At 48.7% G+C, this 21,011-nt stretch overlaps 2 protein-coding genes across 3 annotated transcripts; both read left to right on the top strand.

Moving 5' to 3' along the window:
• The first annotated feature begins 668 nt into the window (after positions 1–668).
• Positions 669–8,542, top strand: LOC136464488 (uncharacterized). 2 transcript variants are annotated; one of them, XM_066463433.1, is made up of 6 exons: positions 669–901; positions 996–1,091; positions 1,651–1,869; positions 1,974–2,070; positions 2,398–2,460; positions 8,254–8,542. In XM_066463433.1, the coding sequence occupies exons 1-6, from the start codon at positions 701–703 to the stop codon at positions 8,445–8,447; spliced, it is 870 nt and encodes a 289-aa protein (XP_066319530.1). In that variant the 5' UTR covers positions 669–700; the 3' UTR covers positions 8,448–8,542. The 2 variants fall into 2 exon arrangements, with proteins under 2 accessions (XP_066319530.1, XP_066319531.1); XM_066463434.1 differs by having other exon boundaries at positions 1,008–1,091.
• Positions 8,543–19,137: 10,595 nt separating this feature from the next.
• LOC136464489 (expansin-A5-like) lies at positions 19,138–20,808 on the top strand. Its single transcript, XM_066463436.1, has 3 exons — positions 19,138–19,489; positions 19,601–19,922; positions 20,063–20,808. Exons 1-3 carry the CDS (start codon positions 19,243–19,245, stop codon positions 20,370–20,372), a joined length of 879 nt encoding a protein of 292 aa, XP_066319533.1. The 5' UTR covers positions 19,138–19,242; the 3' UTR covers positions 20,373–20,808.
• Positions 20,809–21,011: the final 203 nt, after the last annotated feature.

Below are 21,011 nucleotides of genomic sequence, written 5' to 3' on the forward strand. Positions count from 1 at the left end.
CCAAATAAATTGGATATGGGGTAAGCCGAACGGGACCATAGATTTTAGGAGACTTCCATCGTGAGTACAGGTAGTTAGTGAAGGGCCGAACAAAAAAAAATAAAGAGAAATTTTGTCTTTTATGTTTTGAAATCGGACTTCGTATCACGCTAGATAAGAGCTATTCTACCCCGTTTGAACACAGGTTATATTATATATATATAATCCGGACGGAAGAAACTCTCCATTATCCGGTAGTTAGAGGGAGATGGACAAAAAAAAATAGATGGACCAAAAAATATGATGAAATTTTGTCTCTTTATTATTAGGTATAGATAACAGAAATATACTCCTTTGGGTTCCTACCATATACGGAGTATATAAGTTGTTTCGAACTTGGGCAAAAGAATTAAGGTGAATGTAGACGGCTTCTTTAATTTTGAATTTGAACTTGGGCCGCTGGGATCGGTATTGTGGCAATAGATAGAGATAGCAGTGGGGCTGTCCAATTTACAGCTTGGGCGACTGATTTTCAGATGGGTTGTCTACGAACTAAAGCCTATATTCAGGATAATGGGCTCAAACATGTGTGTCGTCGGTTGTTGGGCTCTACCCAGGAAACACTATGCTGTGGAAGTAAAGTGAAATACGCTTTCAGAGTTGGGTTTCGGATCCAACGTGCACTCCGGATTTGGCACGGAAGCGGAAGCGAGACGCCGTCATGCTCTGCCAGGTCGCGCCACCACCGATGCCCCCCGCCGGTGGGCGGCGGCATTCGACTTCTGTGCCCCGCCGCGGCCGAACCCTCGCCGCCCTCTCGTGCCGCTGTGGACGGCGGCACATCATCGGTGCCTCCTCGGCTGCGGCTCTCCTTCCCTTCCTCGCCCCTCCTTCTCCGGCCGCTCCGCCCATCGACCCCGATGTGAGCTCCTTATGGCCCCTCGTTTAAGTTCTCTACGTCTAGTCGGCCTAGTGCCTGTGCGTCATAACCACTTTTGGTTTACTTGGATGGGCAGGTGATGCTCCAGCGAGTGCACCCGTCGAGGCCGGACTGGTATGAGGAGTTCTATGCCTCGGCCATGGATCAGGGGATGAAGTCATACGAAGCAGAGGTATGCAGTTTTGTCTCTAGTTATGATTCTACTTTTCCAGTTACCTACTGAATCAAAATAAATGAATCATGTACTCAAAGCTAACCAGTTAGTCTTGTGACAATGAGAATAGGTTTGCAAAGAGCATCCCTACCAGCTCTTAGGAGATTAGGATTAGCAGTTGGAAGCATCACTGGGTTTAGTGCAGACTGCACATAATACCACTGTTAATCTGCCACATCTCTGTTTACATGTTAGCTACTTATTTCTGTATCTGGGTTTCAGTCTGATAATATAACAACTTACCATGGAACATTTCTTCCAATGCATGTTAATGCCAAATTGCCAATGTTTGATTATGACTACGGGAATAATGATCTCATATTTACTATCTGTTAAAAAGAAGAAGTGAAATTGACACTCGTGCACTCGTGCTGCTGTTGTTTAAACTTCTTAAAGCCCGCCAAAAGTGTCTCTAGTGTTTGCTATTTCAAAGAACAAAAGTGCATTGTGCATCGGTACTAAATAACCATGTCATGGTCATAATCAGGCTAAACGTCTCGCTTGGTGAAGATTGCAGATTGCAGGATACAAAGCAAAGCTCTTTTCTCAACTGTCGCCTGCAGGAAAGAACATTCTGGAGCTTGGTGTTGGGACAGGGCCTAACTTCAAATACTATGCAAGTGAAGATGGGGTTAATGTAATTGGAGTAGATCCTAACAAGCACATGGAGAATTATGCAAGGACAGCTGCTGTGTCTGCTGGACTCCCGTCATCAAGCTTCACATTCAGAAGAGGGGTATTATTGTTGTCCATTTTTGGTGATGTTGTCCATTTTCACATTCTTAAACTTTGCTTTCCCGTTAAATATAACAACTGCATTTGATGTGCAATTCTATTTAGGTTGCTGAAGCCTTGCCAGCAGAAGACAATTCCATGGATGCGTTGATCGGCACACTGGTATTGTGCTCTGTAAATAACATCGACATGGCACTGAGAGGTAATAATTATACTTCATTAGCTAGGACAATGATGGCTATTTCCTTTTTTGTGACACTCTATTCGAATCACAACATGTAGAGGTCTCACTTTGGTTTTGGCAATATGGAAATACAGATAAAATGCAATACATTATTCCTCGTTGTAGCTATTTTCTACAAACTTAACATACACTTGATACATGATTCTTTGTAGTAGTATTAACTTTAGTTAATTCTTCCATTTCTATCTGCATGCTTCTGTTTCATTGCACCATTTGTTTGCAACAGAATGCTATCATGCCTACCATTTTGTACCTGTAACAACTAAAAGCCATGGTTCTGTGCAGAAATAAAGCGAGTCTTAAAGCCCGATGGTCTCTATGTGTTCATTGAACATGTTGCCGCACCAGGTACTCCAGATTAACCAGCAAAACAGCTACTCTTAGCACTCTGCTACTAATAGCGCTTTTTCAATATTTGTGGTATTTAATTAGCTTTTCCAAGAGCATAGAAGCACCGTCAAAGTGTTAATGTTATGGTCGGTAGGGTCTATAGGCGTAGATGCCTGGATACAAGTCCGGCTTAGCCGGCTGGTTGGCTAGGAGTCCGGCTGCCTTAGCCGGCTGGGTGGCTAGGAGTCCGGCCTGTTAGTTATCTGGTCCTAGAATATAGGACGGTTATCTATTAGAGTTGGTTATTGGATTGAGTTAGGTTTGAGTCGGTTGAGATCTACTTGTATAAATATTAAAGAGTTATAATAAAGGAGGTAACCTGGGATTGAGACTTACCGTCTCCCTTGGGTGCCCAGGCTCGTTACTGTTCATCGTCCTATCTTGCTGCAGCCACCACGGCTCCTGCCCGTCGAACCCTAGCACGCTCTCGCGTTCCTCGATCTCCTCCATACTTCCTTCGAAGCAAAGCCCGCCGCTGTACCAACCTGGTATCAGAGATCATGTCGACATCCGGGGCCGCTCCGCCGCCAATTCCGCCGCCAATTCCACCCACCTCGAGCCCCCCCACGTCTGGGGTTCCAGCCACATCAGGCGCCCTTGTCCCTGCTACATCGGGGGCCCTGATTTCCCCCACCTCGCAGCCTTCCCCGCCGCCGCCGATGTACGCGATCCCTGCGGAAGCTCTGACAGAATTCACCAATGCCATCCACGGCATTCAGAACCAGATGGCCCTGCTGAACTTTCAGATGACCAACATGGCGCAGCGCCTGACGGCCATTGATGGGCGTGACCTGCCCACTGCAGCGCACCTACCACAGTTGCCGCAGCCCGGCTTCGCTGCGCTGCCGGCCTCATCTGCGCCCGTACTCCAGGAGGCAAGATCTGCGTCATCCAGTTTGCTCCCGACGTCCACTGCAGCCCCGATGGCGACCTCCGCTGCACCAAGGGCGCCACCGACGTCGGCCAGCCAGTTCGGCGTGCCGATCACGCAGATTTGCTTCCCACCGTCACCATCGCCGATCCCCTCCTTCGAGTCCGTCATGGGGGGCATGCCAATACCGTCGGCTCCGGCGGTGTCGGCACCTGCGCGGATGTCTGTTCCTCTGCCGATGGAAGGGGCACAGGAGGGTCACGTGGTTCCCAAGTACCACAAGCTCGTGTTCCCGACATACGACGGCAAGGACGATCCCCTCGGCTGGCTGAACAAATGCGAGCAGTTCTTCAATGGCCATCAGACACGCCATCAAGACCGGGTCTAGCTCGCGTCGTACCACCTCACCGGCGTCGCCCAGCAGTGGTACCTGGTGCTCGAGTCTGATGCTGGGCGCCCAATCTGGGATGACTTCCGCACACTCTGTCAACAGCGGTTCGGTCCGCCCCTCAGCACCAATCATCTCTCCGACCTGGCGCGCCTTCCCTTCACCTCCACAGTTGATGCTTATATGGAGGCGTTCCAGGCACGGGCGGCACATGCAGGCAGGCTGTCGCCGGGCCAAAAGGCCAAACTGTTCACCGGAGGGCTGCCCGAGCACATCCGCGTCGATGTGGAACTCCACGATCCGCAGGACCTCCAGCGGGCGATGCACCTGGCACGTGCGTACGAGCGCCGGAACACGCCGATGCAGCTCGCGCTGCCACCTCCGCCACGCCGACGCACCACTGGAGTGGCCCCTACGACGCCTGCAGCCCCAGGGACGATCGCTGCAGCCTCCTCCTCTTCATCGGCAACGTCACAGCGCCCCTTCAAGAGACTCACACCAGAGATGGCGGAACGTCGCAGGCAAGGGCTCTGCTACAATTGCGACGAGCCTTATGTGCGGGGCCACAAGTGCGCTCGGCTTTTCTACCTCGAGGTCGCCGATTACATCGTGGAGGAGCCGGACGACGACGCTGAGGACAACAAGGCAGCGCCACCTGCTGCAGATTCGCCCCCTTTTGACCCTGATGCCCCTATGATCTCCCTGTCTGCCATCACAGGTATCCGCGACTCGGGCACCATGCAGCTGCGCGTCCGGATCGGTGCGCATGAGTTCACGGCGCTGTTGGACTCCGGGTCTACGCACAACTTCATCAAAGCGAGTGCTGCGCACCGTGCGGGACTGCGCCTCGTCGATAGCCGGGGGGCTCACGTCGTAGTGGCCAACGGCGAACGCATGGCGTGCCAAGGCCTGGGCCGCAACGTCCTTCTTCAGATCGGCAGGGAATCTTTCCGCCTCGACATGTTCTCCATCCACGTGCAGGGCTGTGACATCGTCCTGGGGATCGCTTGGCTGCGTACCCTGGGACCTATCTTGTGCGACTTCGCGACGCGTACCATGGCCTTCAACCTCCGTGGCCGCCGCGTTGTCTGGGTGGGAGTGGAGGCGTCGGGCTCGCAGCCAGCACCAACAGCCGACCCTCTGCTGTCCAGCACCCTCTTCACCGACACAGGATCTGAGCAGGACCTCTTGGAGCGCCTCCTGGACACATACAGCGACGTTTTCGCCGCTCCAGCAGGTCTGCCCCCAGCTCGTGACTGCGATCACCGCATTCATCTCAAGCCAGCAGTCGAGCCGGTGGCTGTTCGTCCCTACAGATACCCTCAAATTCAAAAGGACGAGCTTGAAGCGCAGTGTGCGGACATGCTACAGCACGACCTGATCCAGCCCAGCACATCTCCGTTCTCAGCACCTGTTTTGCTGGTCAAGAAACAGGACAACACCTGGAGGTTTTGCGTCGACTACCGGGCACTCAATGCTGTCACCGTCAAGGACAAGTTTCCTATACCGGTGGTCGAGGAGCTGCTTGACGAGCTTCATGGTGCCCGCTATTTCACAAAGCTAGACCTTCGCTCCGGATATCATCAAGTGCGTGTCCACCCCGATGATGTCCACAAGACGGCGTTCCGAACACACCATGGTCACTTTGAGTTTTTGGTCATGCCTTTTGGCTTGTCCAATGCTCCTTCTACGTTCCAGGCACTAATGAACTCCGTCCTCAAGTCCTTCCTGCATCGCTGCGTCCTTGTCTTCTTCGACGACATACTGATCTACAGTGGCTCTTGGACAGCACATATGCAGCACCTCCGCGCCGTCCTCGACGTGGTGCGCGCGCATCACCTACATCTCAAGCGCGCCAAATGCGAGTTCGCTGCAAGGGCGATCCACTACCTAGGACATGTGATTTCAGAAGCTGGCGTCTCCATGGATGTCTCCAAGGTGGAAGCTGTGCAGTCTTGGCCTCAGCCGCGTTCCGCCCGCGGCTTGCGTGGCTTCCTGGGTTTGGCTGGCTATTATCGCCGCTTTATCCAGGACTTTGGCGCCATCGCAGCGCCCCTAACGCAGCTCCTGCGGAAGAATGCGTTCCAGTGGACGGAGGAGGCAGCAGCAGCGTTCAACGCCCTGAAGGGGGCCCTGTCCAGCGCGTCGGTTCTTCATCTACCAGATTTCAGCAAGGCGTTCGTGGTAGACTGTGACGCGTCCGGCTCGGGCTTTGGCGCGGTGTTACATCAAGGAGCAGGTCCGCTGGCGTTCTACAGCCGGCCGTTCGCAGCCCGGCATCTTAAAGTGGCGGCATACGAGCGCGAGCTGATTGGGCTCGTCCACGCCGTGCGTCATTGGCGCCCCTACCTTTGGGGTCGTGCTTTTGTCGTACGTACGGATCACTATGCGCTGAAATACATGCTGGATCAACGCCTATCGACAATTCCACAAACTCAGTGGGTCTCCAAGCTTCTTGGCTTTGATTTCCGGGTGGAGTTTCAGCCTGGCCGCGCCAACACAGTCGCAGACGCCCTCTCACGGCGTGATGGAGATGTTCCCCTGCTGGAGGCCTTGACCAGCGCTGATGCATCGCTGGCAGCATTGTCTGTGCCGGCGTTTGACCTCTACAACGAGCTGCGCCATGAGTTCGACAATGACGCAGATCAGCGCGCCTTCCGCGATGCTGTCACCAATGGTGACCACGGTGCAGCGTGGACGGTGCGCGAGGGGCTGATCCTTCGGGGTGGCCGGGTGTACGTGCCCGAGTCGTCCGCGGTGCTTCCTGATCTCCTGCAGTTGGCTCACACGGTTGGCCATGAGGGCATCCAGAAGACCCTACAGCGCCTCCGCACGGACTTCGCCGTGGAACATGACCGGCGTGTTGTGCGGGATTATATCCGTACATGTGCTACGTGCCAGCGCAACAAGACTGAAGCTCTGCACCCCGCCGGTCTACTTCAACCTCTGCCGGTGCCGTCGCGGGTGTGGGCTGATATTTCACTGGACTTCATTGAGGCGCTGCCCAAGGTTCATGGTAAGAGCGTGCTGCTTACGGTGGTTGACAGGTTCTCCAAGTATGCCCACTTCATTCCATTGGGGCATCCTTACACGGCCGCTTCCGTCGCCCGCGCATTCTTCACCGACATCGTCCGCTTGCACGGCTTTCCGGAGTCGATCGTGAGTGATCGAGACCCTGTCTTCACAGGCCACTTTTGGCGTGACCTGTTCCGGCTGGCTGGGGTCAAGTTGCGCATGAGCTCCGCCTTTCATCCCCAAACTGACGGCCAGTCGGAGGCAGTTAACAAGGTCATCACCATGTACCTTCGCTGTACTACCGGCGATCGTCCTCGCGACTGGGTGGACTGGTTGCAATGGACGGAGTTCTGCTACAACTCCTCGTTCCACTCCGCCCTCCGCACGACGCCGTTCCAGGTGGTGTATGGGCGACCACCCCCGTCCTTGCTGCCATACGACCGGGGGACAGCTGCTACTGAAGATCTTGATGCTATGCTGGACTGCCGTGATGAGTTCCTTGCTGAGGTCCGGGACAGGCTACTCCAAGCGCAACAGTACGCTCGCAAGCATTATGATGCCCATCACCGGTTCCTGGAGTTTGCAGTAGGTGACTGGGTTCTCTTGCGATTGCTCAATCGTTCTACGCAGTCGTTGGAGCCGGCTGCGCGACGGAAGCTTGGGCCCAAGTATGCTGGCCCCTTTCAGGTGGTGGAGCGCATTGGTCAGGTGGCGTATCGCCTGCAGCTGCCTGACAATGCTCGCATCCATGATGTGTTCCACGTCGGCGTCCTCAAGCCCTTCATCGGCACACCTCCAACGTCAACGCCGCCACTGCCGCCGCTTCAGCATGGGCGCCCCCTACTTATGCCTGAACGCGTTCTGCGCTCCCGGCTGCAGCGCGGCTCCTGGCACATCTTGGTGCAGTGGGCTGGTCTGCCACCGTCTGAAGCAACATGGGAGTCAGTGGACAGCTTCCGTATGGCTCACCCTTCGTTCCAGCTCGAGGACGAGCTGTTTCCAGAGGAAGGGAGTGATGTTATGGTCGGTAGGGTCTATAGGCGTAGATGCCTAGATACAAGTCCGGCTTAGCCGGCTGGGTGGCTAGGAGTCCGGCCTGTTAGTTATCTGGTCCTAGAATATAGGACGGTTATCTATTAGAGTTGGTTATTGGATTGAGTTAGGTTTGAGTCGGTTGAGATCTACTTGTATAAATATTAAAGAGTTATAATAAAGGAGGTAACCTGGGATTGAGACTTACCGTCTCCCTTGGTGCCTAGGCTCGTTACTGTTCATCGTCCTATCTTGCTGCAGCCACCACGGCTCCTGCCCGTCGAACCCTAGCACGCTCTCGCGTTCCTCGATCTCCTCCGTACTTCCTTCGAAGCAAAGCCCGCCGCTGTACCAGTTAACATAACTGGTGGTTGATATTTCGTTTTTTTTCTACTACATTTGTATTACTGCGCGTTACTGATTGCTGCTTTTGTCCGTGACACAGATGGTACTCTGCTCCACTTTGTTCAAGGCGCGCTTGATCCCGTGCAGCAATTTGTAGCTGACGGATGCCATCTCACCAGGAAAACCGGACAAAGCATCAGAGATGTTGGGTTCTCGAGCCTGAGCCTGGACAGTGTCCGACTGTCAAATGCCTACATCATTAGCCCTCATGTTTATGGCGTAGCCTGCAAGTGAAGTTTTCCACCATCTTTTGAAACCTTTGTAAATGATGTCCTCCTGTATCTTCCATCAGTAAAGCGGTTTGTGGTAAGTAAAAGTTTGTTTCATGAGAGCATCTCCCAGACTCCCACGGTCCTTCTTGAACCACTCTTTAAATCCTCATTTAGAGTATTAAAAATCGTTCTTGCTATCTCTTCACCCTCCAAGTTCTCTCTTTGTTGTTTGGCACTTTGGTGAGACATCTCTGTTCTATATCTTTGGCGAGCGAGAAATCAAAGATAGAGGGTGATAATATTTATGGATTTAGTTGAAGAAGCTGTTGAACGGATTCTTTTTCGCCAAATCTTTATCTCTGTCAACACGGAAGGACGTAAAGAGGTTCAATGACGAATGGCACAGTTGTAAAAAAAAATGACGAATGGCATTGGCAGCGGCCCAGCAGCAAGTGCGGTCTTGCTCTTGTTTTGTTGATCTTGAGACTTCAAAAGGAATGGTGCTGCGGAAGCTATGGGCCCAACGGAGTCTGTATTCATTGGTGGGCTGTATTGTCTCCGTTTGCTGGCGCCACAGGTTCCAATCAATGCGCTTTGCTTCCGCAGGAGGGCTGGGCCTGGTCACGGGGTCCCTCTCCCGTTTCTGCGAAAGCCCCCGCCGCAGCAGCCACCAGCCCCTACTGTTTTCGGAACGAGACCCTCTAACTTCGACCTCAGCGACTGCAGAGTACAGTCGGAGACGGATCACCGTCCGCTGAGGATCCAACGGAGGCTGCCCCACCAAAGTCTATAGCAGGCCAATTCTAGTGGCCCATCGCAGCCCACCACGCCAATAACAGCGACGTCCGTCTCTTTCCCTCCTGCCGCCGTCTTCGTCGTCGCAGATGTGCTCCGCCTCTCTCCTCGCCGTCACGGCGTCCGCTCGAGCGACGCGAGCTCCGCCGCCTTGCTCGGAGCGGACGCCGCGCTCGAGCTGCTGCTCTTCCACTGCCTCCTCGAGTTCGCACAGGTCCAGCACGACGGGGCGGCGGCGGGCAGGGGCAGGGGAGGAGCATCAGGACCGCAATGTTCGCCTCCAGCGCTGGTCTGGCTCGTCGCCGTCGCAACTGCTGCAGCCGGGTCCAGAAGGTGGTCATGCGGGCTGGAAGCATGAGGTGGTTGGACCTTGGATTGAAGAATTCAGTGCTGTAATTTGTGCTTACAATGTGTTCTGTGAATTGTGCAGCTGCTAGCAACTGTGCAGGAAATTAGATAGGAAAGGACAAGTGGTAGCCAAATCAGAGCCAATTGTACGCATTTGAATTGTGATGAAAATTGTTCTGGAATGTAATGGTATTACTAGAATAAAGAGAAGGCATTGCATTTTTTGAAAGTTCAGATGCTGCAGAGCCAATATCAAGTCCATGTGACATGTGAACTCTTTTACTAGAAATTAGTCAACCAGAAAGATCATCAGGTTGCAAAAATCAGTAATATATTCTGAGTTCTGAACATATGGCAATATTTCTAAGAAAGTAGACCTGAACATGAAAATTATAGTGCTGAAGCTGAACATATATCACCAACGAAGCACACATACATGCTGATGCATTCTAAACAAGGAGCACAATTTATTCCACAATTGCTAGAACCCTTGCTTCCTGTCCAATTTCCTGCACAAATTCCTAACATATGAATGTAGTGCTTACAAAACACAACACTTACAAGCTCAGGAAGCAAGGGTGTGGATGTAGTGCTTACAGCTTATTCCACAATTGCTAGAACACAATGCTTACAAGCTGTGGATGTAGTGCTTACAAAACACAACGCTTACAAACACGAAGTGCTAACACTCTGAAGATGGGTGCCGCTGAACAACTAGCTCAGGAAGCCCGGTGGCTCTCAGGTCGTTCTCCACATCTGGAGCTCGTGTGCCAAGGGGGCTCCACCTTGCCTGCGGTGGAGGGGAGAATAGGCATCTCACCAGCGAGTGCGGCCCGAGCACAGCACTTCCTGCGGATCGACGAGCAGCAGCTGCGCGTGTGACGACCCAGGCGAGGAACACACCGGATGCTCTGGCTACGAGCGGTAGCGTCCGGGAGGACCACGCCTTTGTGCCGCGGGACGAGGGGAGGGTGGCGGACGGTGGGGGCTGGTCGGCCGGAGCGCCGTGACGGCGAGGAGAGAGGCGGAGCGCATCTGCGACGACGGAGACGGCGGCCAAAGGGAAAGAGACGGACGTCGCCGTTGGATCCTCAGCGGACGGTTATCCGTCTCCGACTGTACTCTGCAGTCGCCGAGGCCGAAGTTAGAGGATCTCGTTCCACTGTTTTCTGTCCACAAATGACTCCCGCCGACTCCCGTAGTAGTATTTGCCAACGCTGAAGCCAAATGAATCCGTTAAAGACGATTTGCATGCGCGGGTGGGGTGACTCATCCGACCATTTCTTTACCCGCTTGTTAAACGTTCCAAACCCTAGGAATCTGTTCCAATTTTGCGAGTCACGACGTGAGGTGCTGTTCGGCCGCGTGCTTCGGACAAACAATTTTTTTTTGGGCGTGATTGATCGGCCGAACCGGGCTTTTCTCGTATCATTTAGACCTCATTTATACGGCGTGTTTGGTTGCTCTGTTCATACCTTTCGTCTATATACTTTCATATATCTGTCATTCTTCATCCCGCACGATTTCATCTTCTGAATTTCTCCTTTCCTCATGGTGCAGGATGACTTGATTCACTCAGGATGTAGGGACCCATACATCAGACATAAAAAAAACTGATGTATGCATGCAACCAAACACAACCCCGTCTTGTACTGAACCAACAGTAAAGACAACCAAACACGACCACCTGTATGAGCTCAATCCAACTTCTTCGATACTACAGTCTGACCATTCTGGCTCAAGGCTTGCTCTGCAACCAATCACGCCCTTTATGCATGAAATTGGCATGCACAGCGGGGGGGCCACTCGCACTCGGCAGAGGGAGCATGTGCCTGTGCGTGTTGCTGGCTTGCTGCTTCTTGCAGAATCTGACGACGGATTGGGCTTGTTTAGTTCCCAACCAAATTTCTAAAAAATGTTATAGTAGTCATTACATTGAAGCTTACGATACGTACATGGAGCATTAAATATAGATGAAAAAGGGGACGTTCGGCTGGTTGCAAATTCCTCCGGAATTCACTGTTCCTAGATGAATTTCACTGTTTACGCTCTCACAAATTCCTCCAAATTCATCCAAATTCCTACAAGCGAACAGGGCATAAATGACACTCTTACTTGCTGAGGAGTAATTAGTATCATTAGATAGACCGTTGAATATATTTTAGGTTTTTATTTTGCTTTAGAGTTTTAGATGTTAAAATATTGTTGAGAAGCATTTGTTGGGTGTTGAGAAACGAAAAAAATGAGAACATCAATTTGTTGGATCGCAAAGCATCTGTCCTTGGAGTTCGCTTCTAGGTAATTATACTAGTTTCATTTTGCTCTTAGTTTATTTTGTTATGTCACAATATAGATATTGCCTTTTAACATTTAGTAGTTATTGCAAATTTACTCTTATCAGTACTACTATATGATTTATTACCATGTCCCAAATTAGATGAAAATGTTTAGCATAAAGGGCCTATATGGTTCTTTTATAACTTATACTGCTCCATTTCCCCAAAGGTCGTTGAAGTAAGCAAAATGAAGGGCACATGAATGGTGTGGTGCTACTACATCTGTTCCAAAAATAAATATTTTCTCTAGTTATCCTAAGTTTGAAGCAAAAATATTAACCTATGACATAAACTTAGTATCATTAGATTAAATATTAAATATATGTTTATAATATAGTTATTTAATATCATAAATATTGATACTGTTTTATATAAAGTTAGTCAAATTTATAAAAAATAACTTAGAATAACTCTAAAAGCTAATTTTTATACATGGAGATGAACATGGCGGCCATCCTTACACACATACAGAGAGAATGGCGGCCATCGGGTCATGGGACCTCAAATCTTGGCTGTCGAGTAGCAGCACGTCCTGACAGGGAAATTGAAGACCGCACCAACCGACCTGTACAGTGCTAACACAATTCCGGGCTACAGGCCAAGAGCAGCAGACCACGGCCCCTTGCCTCGGTGCGGCCTTTCTTGGTTTCTCCTACCGACTAGGGCCTGAGCAGGCACATGTAAGGATGGCAACGGGATATACCCATCGGGTATCGTCGGAACGTTCTCTTTCCCGCTACGGAGAATTCATCCCATCCTCATTCCCATTAACTGTCTTGGGTATAGATTCTTGCCCATCCCCATACCCATCGGGTACCGGTCGGGTAACAGATACCCGACAGGTACTGCATACCCGATAAATAAGGACACTTGGGGTCGCAGCTTTGTAATCGGAGACGTTTCTTCTTCACCCGGGTATAAGTATCGGAGTCTCGGAGATGCCGAGGAGAAGGAACGAGGTTGCGAGGAGGACGAGCAAAGGTGGCAGAGAGACCAAACTGAGAAAGCGAGGGGCACGAGCGCTCGTGAGACAGGCGTGCTTGTGCTGCTGGCGGAGATGGTGAGGAAAAATTGAACGAGGGTTCCTAAAACATACAAACTATATATATGACTGTTCAGATTTGGACCAAAATACCTATGTTGAGTTTCTTTGGGCCTAATACTCGCATGATAGCTCAAATAGTCGGGTTCCCCAACGGGTAACGGGGATGGGTAAACATGGAACGTTCCCGTACCCGCTATACCCATCGGGTATGGATTCTTTCCCATTTAGATACCCGCGGGTAAAGATATGATCACATCCCCGTCCCCTAATGGATCAAATACTCGTCGGGTATCGGATATCGGGGCGGTTGCCATCTTTAGGCACATGCCATGTTCGTTGGCATCTACGGCGGGTGCAGCCCTCGCTGTTCACACGCTTCAACCATGCTCTATTGCTCTTGCAGTTTGGTGACCTCTGTTCGGCTGCTCAGGTAGTTGCTCTCGTGAATGCCTAATTTAAGGCTACGGGAACGAAGGCAGTACACCTAGAAGTATTACCGTAACACAACATACGCAAAAAAAAAAAAAAAAACCCAGTACGAAGCACCCAGGGATACTCTAGAAGAGTTAAAGTTTGATTCATCTTTAAGCCCCATTCATTTCGCTGAAAAAACAAACCGAAACTGATTCACCTTTAGGCCCCGTTCACTTCGCTGAAAAAACAAATCAAAATAATGTTCCGACTGATTTGTTGGGATAAAAAAATACTATTCTGGCTGAAAAAACAAGCTAAAAAGACGGATTATAAGAGAAGCGAACATGACCTAACTTGTCGCTGGATTTTAAAAACCTCCTCGAACGGAGGGAGTATCGGACAACATAGTTCTCTTAACTTTCAAACCAGAAAACATTCTCCCCTTAAATTTTAAAACTAGAGATAAGGGGGTACTTCGTCTGTTCTCAAGAGTTAAGAAAGTATGCTATTCGATGTTATAGTTTGAGGAGATTTTTCAAATTTAACGACTACTTTAGAAATGAATCGGACTTTACTCTTTTTTTAAAAGCCAGCAATCACCCGAGGAAAAATCAGACACATCTACTCAATGTACTGATTGTAGTAGCAAAAGTAGGGGTAGTAGCATGTGTGATTTTGACGTTCACTCACCGGCTTTCATATATTTGAATTGCAGAAAAAAAGGTGTCTTTTTGCCTCTAAACTACCGTTCCAGTCCAGATTTTCTCAAACTCTAAAACTAGACGAAAAATCTCCTTAACTCTCGAAACCCTTTAAAATACTCCCTACCATTGTTAGAAGTGATTTTTAAGATGGTTATATGTCATTTTTTTCTAAATAAAACGATTCCATCAATACATGATAAGGCTTCAATCCATGAAAATAACTATAGCATTATAAAAGTTTTGGAAAACATCTTAGATTGGAAGGACATAAACCCAAATAGAATGCTTAGAGCTTGTGAAAATGTATCTAGAAGCTTCAAAAACTTAAATTTAGTTCTATGAAAACATTTTAAAAAAAATCTTGAAAACAAACAAAAACATTCGTATAGCTGTGGAATAAATTTTTAAAAAGCATTTCACAAGAAAAACACGAGATGCAACAACATAAATGCATTCAATTAATGTATGTTGCACTCATGCCGGTTACATCTCGTTTTTTTGTGTGTTTTTTAAAAAAAAAAGTATTTAAAGATTAATTAGAATATTTAGTTTTAACAAAATTTATTTTTTTCTGGATATTTTTGTCATTTTTATAGAGCTGAATCTAATTTCTTGAAACTTAAAGATATTTTTCAGAAGCTCTTTATATTTGTTTTATTTTATCATGTCCTAGGCTTTATGGCTTTATAAAACAAATGCATCTTAAACATTTTTATGAGTTGAGGGGGTAGTTTACTTCGCTACGACAACTGTTTTGAGCAAGGCTAATAATATAGCCGGTGGTCTGGCTATAAGGATTTTGCAGCTTTCTCTCAGCCCACTCATATAGTAGTTAGCTCTTCGCAATTAATACATGGTTCACTTGTCTCTCTCATAAAGTTTCTCGGTTTTTGTGTCTAAGCTAGCTGTAAGTTTACAACCCGCTTCTCTTCTCTCTCCTCCACCTCAGCACTGTTCGCTTGTTGGTTTCAGTAAGGGCTTATCAGACATGGTATAGTGTTTTTCTCTCACAACAAACCAACACCAGCCGGGTTTATCAGCTCAGAAACCAACCAACGAACAGGCTGATTGTCAATGTGATATTATGTCTCCATGTAACATATGTGTTCATCTATTACCTTTTCCTGATTTTTTTTTGTTAATTTCAGGGTTACAATTCTTTCTATACGTGCTGTGATTATATTTGGTAATTGCCTTTTACGTCGGCCTACGATGTGGATCGTTGAAATAATGATGTTTACCTAGGTATGTTCATCGTTTCTCGCCTTTAATAGTTTAATATGCTTCACATATGTTTTTGGTAAGATCCAGGTTGAAGGCAAGTAAACCAGTAGCCTTTTATTCTGCATATTGAAGGATTATCCAAGGACTTTACCTCATCCAGCAGATGATCAACATTTCATAGTGTTTTTAACCTTATGATAGGTACACAGATTCTGTTATGCCATTTGTGATCTTCTTTTTTATGTCTTTAATATCTTCATGAAGTCAATTTCCTTTCAGAACACGTTCTTCGTGGTTGCAGCTGCAGCTTTGTTAATTCTAAACTGGTGGCAGAGCACGAAACAACGTCCTAAGTGTCTTATAACAGTTCTGTCAACAGCCAGGATTTCGTCCTTCTACTGTTCTTTAGATGAGTACATTTTCATGCCACTCTCCTTCTTTTAGCTATCGCCACTTCCATGCACAACGAAGGTAAAAAATTCTTAGTGGCAGAAAACCATTTGCATTCAGAATTCTTATTTTGTCTTCACTTTTAACTCAATACAAATTATACCACTCACTGTGTCAGAAGTGCATGGTGGTATTCGGCCTGTTCGCTGGTTGGTTTCTGGGCTGGTTTGGGCTGGCTGGTGCTGATTTTATGTGAGAGAAAAACACTGTTTGTTGGCTGGTTTGGGCTGGTTGAAACCAACAAGCGAACAGGGTGATTGACTGAACAGTCTATTCATCGAATTGTGTTAACAGCGCTTTTACTATGTGCCTCAAATCAAATAGCCGAACTGTGTTCTTTTCTTATATTTTTTTTCCTATATGTTTGTAGATACCGAACCACGAATTTGTTATTGATGGTCCTTCGCGAAAAACCTGCTCCAGTTAGCTCCAGGGCTTTGCTACCTACAAGAAAATGCAGTGCCCAGAACAGGACAGATGTATCTATGTACAATGCTACATCCCAGTTATTGCAGTTGTTCCTGTGTGTATTTTCTATTTGGCTTCTATGATGAACAGTTGTGCTACAGGCCTCCGCAATTGCTATCAACCTCATTATTTTGGCCTCTACAAACTATCATGTTCTATGCAGTTTACTTTCATTCCATACACTAACCTCCGGTTGTGAGTCTGTATAGTTTCGTTATTAGATTTTTGTTTCACATTCTCTTGACAGTTTATTTTAGTGTAGGAAATTGTGTTGTCGTAATCTGTTATCCTGACAAACTCATCGATGCATATGATAATTCCAATAGGGAAAAGGTAGCATGCAATAGTCTCCGGAAAACGAGTCATGTTTTCTCTCAATTTTCTAACCTTTCAATGCACTTTTTCCTTGCATATATACCCATACACCGCAGCGAAGCGCCGGGGCCAACTAGTATATATATATACATACAACTAGTGAACTAGCACTCTAGCGGTGAAATTTGATTAGTAATATTGTGGTTAAGCATGCCGGAGTTCCAAATGCCAGAGCTACGGATGAAAACGGTACGAAAATATTCTGAACCGACCGCTTTCGTTTTCTATATTATGAAACCGTTTTCTATATTATGATATCATTTTCGAATTTTGCCAAACATAAAAATTTGTCATTTTCAATCATTTTTTTGTACTCTTTAATTGCTAAAATGTAGAAATATCCCGAACCGACTATTTTCGTTCTATATTGTAATACCGTTTCCAACCGACCGTTTTCATCCCTAGCCAGAGTTATGTCTCATCAGATGACACTAACATAGGAATTCCCTCGAGAATGGAGGTGGCAGAGTTCGTTAGCACGGTCACGTGTGATTGGACAAAATATTACTACATACTGTACAAATTATCTACATATAGCCTCGTTCTGACAGAATTTTTGTTGAAACTGGTTGAAAATACTGTTCTGGTCGAATTGCTGTGAGAAGAAAAAAAAACAAATCGAATATAGGGTAAGCTCAACGAGGCCATAATATCAAATAAATTAAATAGACATAGAAACTATCCGTAATTTCTAACACGAGGACGATACTTAGTCATTAATATAAGCAACACTTTAGCTAGCTAATTATTAATCATCTAAGAATTAGCTCCGCTAACAATTCGCTCTAACTAATAAGAGCAAGGCTAATACAACCGACCGCCGGCTGTAAGGGTTCTCTGTAGTTTTCTCTCAGCCCACTCATATAATAGTTAGATCTTCACTATTAATCAATGACCTACTTCTCTCACACAAAGTTTCTCGGTTCTTGTGTCTAAACTGGCTGTAATAAGCTTACATACCGCTTCTACTCTCTCTCTGTTCTTCTCTCTCCTCCATCTCAATATTTAACAAGCTTATATAGCCTCTCTTGTACTTTCTCTAACCGGCTAACAATGAATTCAAATAATCTTGTGTCAACTAGGGGCTTTGTTTTTCCCATGATTCAAAAAGGTCTAAGGCCCGTCTCAATAGCGGTTTCATGTCATTGTTTTTGAGACTTCCATATGTTGAAATATAGACAAGTTTCATCTTCACGAGACTTATCTCATCTCTATAAATTTTTATGGTATCTCTTTTCATCAATGCCATGCCACATCAACTTTATTAATCATTACGAAACTTTCCAAGTTTCAGCGAAACTACCTTGGTCCAGTCTTAGTGGGGGTTTCATGTCCCGGTTTACCACACATCCATATTTTGGGAAATGCAAACAATGCAGAAGAGTTTTATCCTCTCTAGTCTCATAAAACTTTTATAATCTCTATCTTTATTAATATACGGTGTCACATTAACATATTTAATGGCCATGAAACTCTGATGAAACCCATTCTTATAGAAACGTACTCTCAGTCCAGTCTCACGGGGATTTTCATGCACAATTTCCGATGCACCCATATTTTGAAAAGAGTGCGAAAGAGTTTTATCTCAATTAAATTTTCTTTATTCTCTTAGAACTTTCATTATATCTCTTCATTAATATAGTATAATGTTAGCGTATTTAATGTTCATAAAACTCCATAAAACCCGCATTGAAATTGGTCTCATTGACACTAGCGATTGTGAAAGCGAGTTGCTAAATCACATGCACCTATTTTTTATTTTTATTTCAGGCGACGAATATCATCTAATCTACATCGAATGATCAGCACTCATCCTCATTCCTAAGACCAAACACCTTCTCTCTTGCTGTTAGAGCAAGGCTAATAATACAGCCGGCTTGCTGGCTGTAAGGTTCCTTACAGCTTTCTCTCAGCCCACTCATATAGTAGTTAGCTCTTTACAGTTAATACATGGCCCACTTATTTTTCTCACGGACTTTTTTGGTTCTTGTGCCCAAACCGACTGTAAGCTTACAGCCCGCTTCTCCTCTCTCTCCTCCCCTCCTCCACCTCAGCATTTAGTCGGCTTACAGCCTGCTATTATACTTGCCTCATCTTCGCTTTCAGCCACCTGGATGTTAGGAAATGTGATTGTGAAAACGTGCACGAGGATTCACTGGAGCAAGAGAACGGTGGACCACCGTCACCACCCCCCGCGCCTCATGTTCAACTTCCAAAGCTGGCACGCCGCACCATCACCGCGACGGTCTTCATCGACCTCTCCTCCTCCGCTCGCTCGGCGCCCACATTTTTTCCCCCGTTCCCTCCCGCCCGCCACGCCTCCCAATGGTTCCCGCCAGAAAACCCGTGTCCCTACGCGGTAGCTCAGCTACTTTTCCAGGGCATGCCGAGGCCCACGCCACTACGTCCCTCAGGCCGCCGCGCGCCCAGCCCCACACCCCGCAACCACCCGTCCATCCCCGTCCCGCCCACGCCCTGCGCACCCCGGCACCACGCGCACCGCGCGCGGCGGTTTGAAACCCTTCCGCCGCCTCCCCCTCTATTTATCCCCCGCACAACCCCATCCCCACATCACCTCACCTCACTTCACTCCCTAGCCACGCCGGCGCCGCACCGATCGCCGCTCCGCACCGCCGTCCCCCAGCCCGCCCCAACCCAATGTCGCCTCGCCAAGCCGTCCTCGTGGCCGTGGTCCTCGCCGCGCTGTTCCCGCTCGCCATCTCTCACGGGCTGGGCCTGGGGCACGGGCATGTGCGGCCGCACGCGCACGGGCTGGGGCTTGGCCACCACCACGTCCAGCCGCACCCACAGCCGCAGCCGCACGGGCACGCACCGCTCGGCGGTGGCGCGTGGTCCTCGGCTCACGCCACCTTCTACGGCGGCGGCGACGCGTCCGGCACCATGGGTACGTGAGCGAACCCCATTCTCGAACATTTCGCAGTACTTGTAGATTGCAGTCCCGTGCTGAGACACCTGCGACTGAATTTTGCATCTGAACGTGCGTGCGTCCATGCAGGCGGGGCGTGTGGGTACGGCAACCTCTACAGCCAGGGGTACGGCACCAACACGGCGGCGCTGAGCACGGCGCTCTTCAACAACGGCCTCAGCTGCGGCGCCTGCTTCGAGGTGCGCTGCGACGCGGCGGGCGGCGGGAGCCACTCGTGCCTGCCGGGCTCCGTCGTGGTGACGGCCACCAACTTCTGCCCGCCCAACAACGCGCTGCCCTCCGACGACGGCGGCTGGTGCAACCCGCCGCGCGCCCACTTCGACATGTCCCAGCCCGTGTTCCAGCGCATCGCGCTCTACAGGGCCGGCATTGTCCCCGTCTCCTACCGCAGGTCCGTGGTGAAACCAAACCGTTGTTTCGTGTTTTCAATTTCGATTTTTTTTTCGTTTTCTTTGAACAAAACTAGAAAGGAATTCGAGTAGATCTGACAGTCGTGCTTGTTTGTTTCCTATCCCACCTGACATGCTGCAGGGTTGCGTGCAACAAGAAGGGCGGCATCCGGTTCACCATCAACGGCCACTCCTACTTCAACCTGGTGCTGGTAACCAACGTTGGCGGCGCCGGCGACGTGCACGCGGTCGCCGTGAAGGCGGAGCGCTCCGCGGGGTGGCAGGTGCTGTCGCGCAACTGGGGCCAGAACTGGCAGAGCAACACGCTCCTGGACAGGCAGGCCCTCTCCTTCCGCGTCACCACCAGCGACGGCCGCTCCGTGGTCTCCAACAACGCCGCCCCCCGCGGCTGGGCCTTCGGCCAGACCTTCAGCGGGGCCCAGTTCAACTGAACACCCCGCAGCGTCGGCGACGCACTGGCCCTAGTACTAGTAGTTCGTTGGTCGTGGTAGAATCGTCCTCCCCAATTGCAGCGTGCTGAGAGGCGCCATGGTTTTATGAATGGTGCGTCTCACATTAGTTCTTGGGAATTACCATTAGTTTTAGGCCTAGTATTAGCGCGGGTTTTATCGTGCTGGGTGTTGATAGCCTGGTGTGTTAGTTCCTTGGTTGTTTCGGCCTGGGAATTGGAAGTGGTGGTAAAGGCAGGCTTGGAGATTAACGGAGGTCTGCCTGGTATCACCCGCCAATTATGCGTTTTGGGCCTCATGTTGATGGCCTCTTGAGATGAGATCTGTTTTGTAGTCTGGGTTATGCAAGTGTGGTTGTTATGAACCTTATCAGGTTACTATTATCCTTTTGAACTGGGTTAAGATTTAATGTGTCTTCTTTTAAGCTGGAACTTGATTAATGTGGGTCTTCTTAAGCTGGAACATGAATTTGGGCTTCGTTTAGATGCTGAAAAAATTTCAAACTGATGAATAGTACACTTTCGTCTTATTTGACAAATATTGTCCAATCGCAATCGTGGACCAACTAGGCTTAAAAGATTATCTTGTGATTTCTAACTAAACTGTGTAATTAGTTATTTT

The sequence above is a fragment of the Miscanthus floridulus genome, chromosome 7 (genome assembly GCF_019320115.1).
Source record: "Miscanthus floridulus cultivar M001 chromosome 7, ASM1932011v1, whole genome shotgun sequence".
In the NCBI taxonomy this organism is placed as follows: Eukaryota; Viridiplantae; Streptophyta; class Magnoliopsida; order Poales; family Poaceae; genus Miscanthus; species Miscanthus floridulus.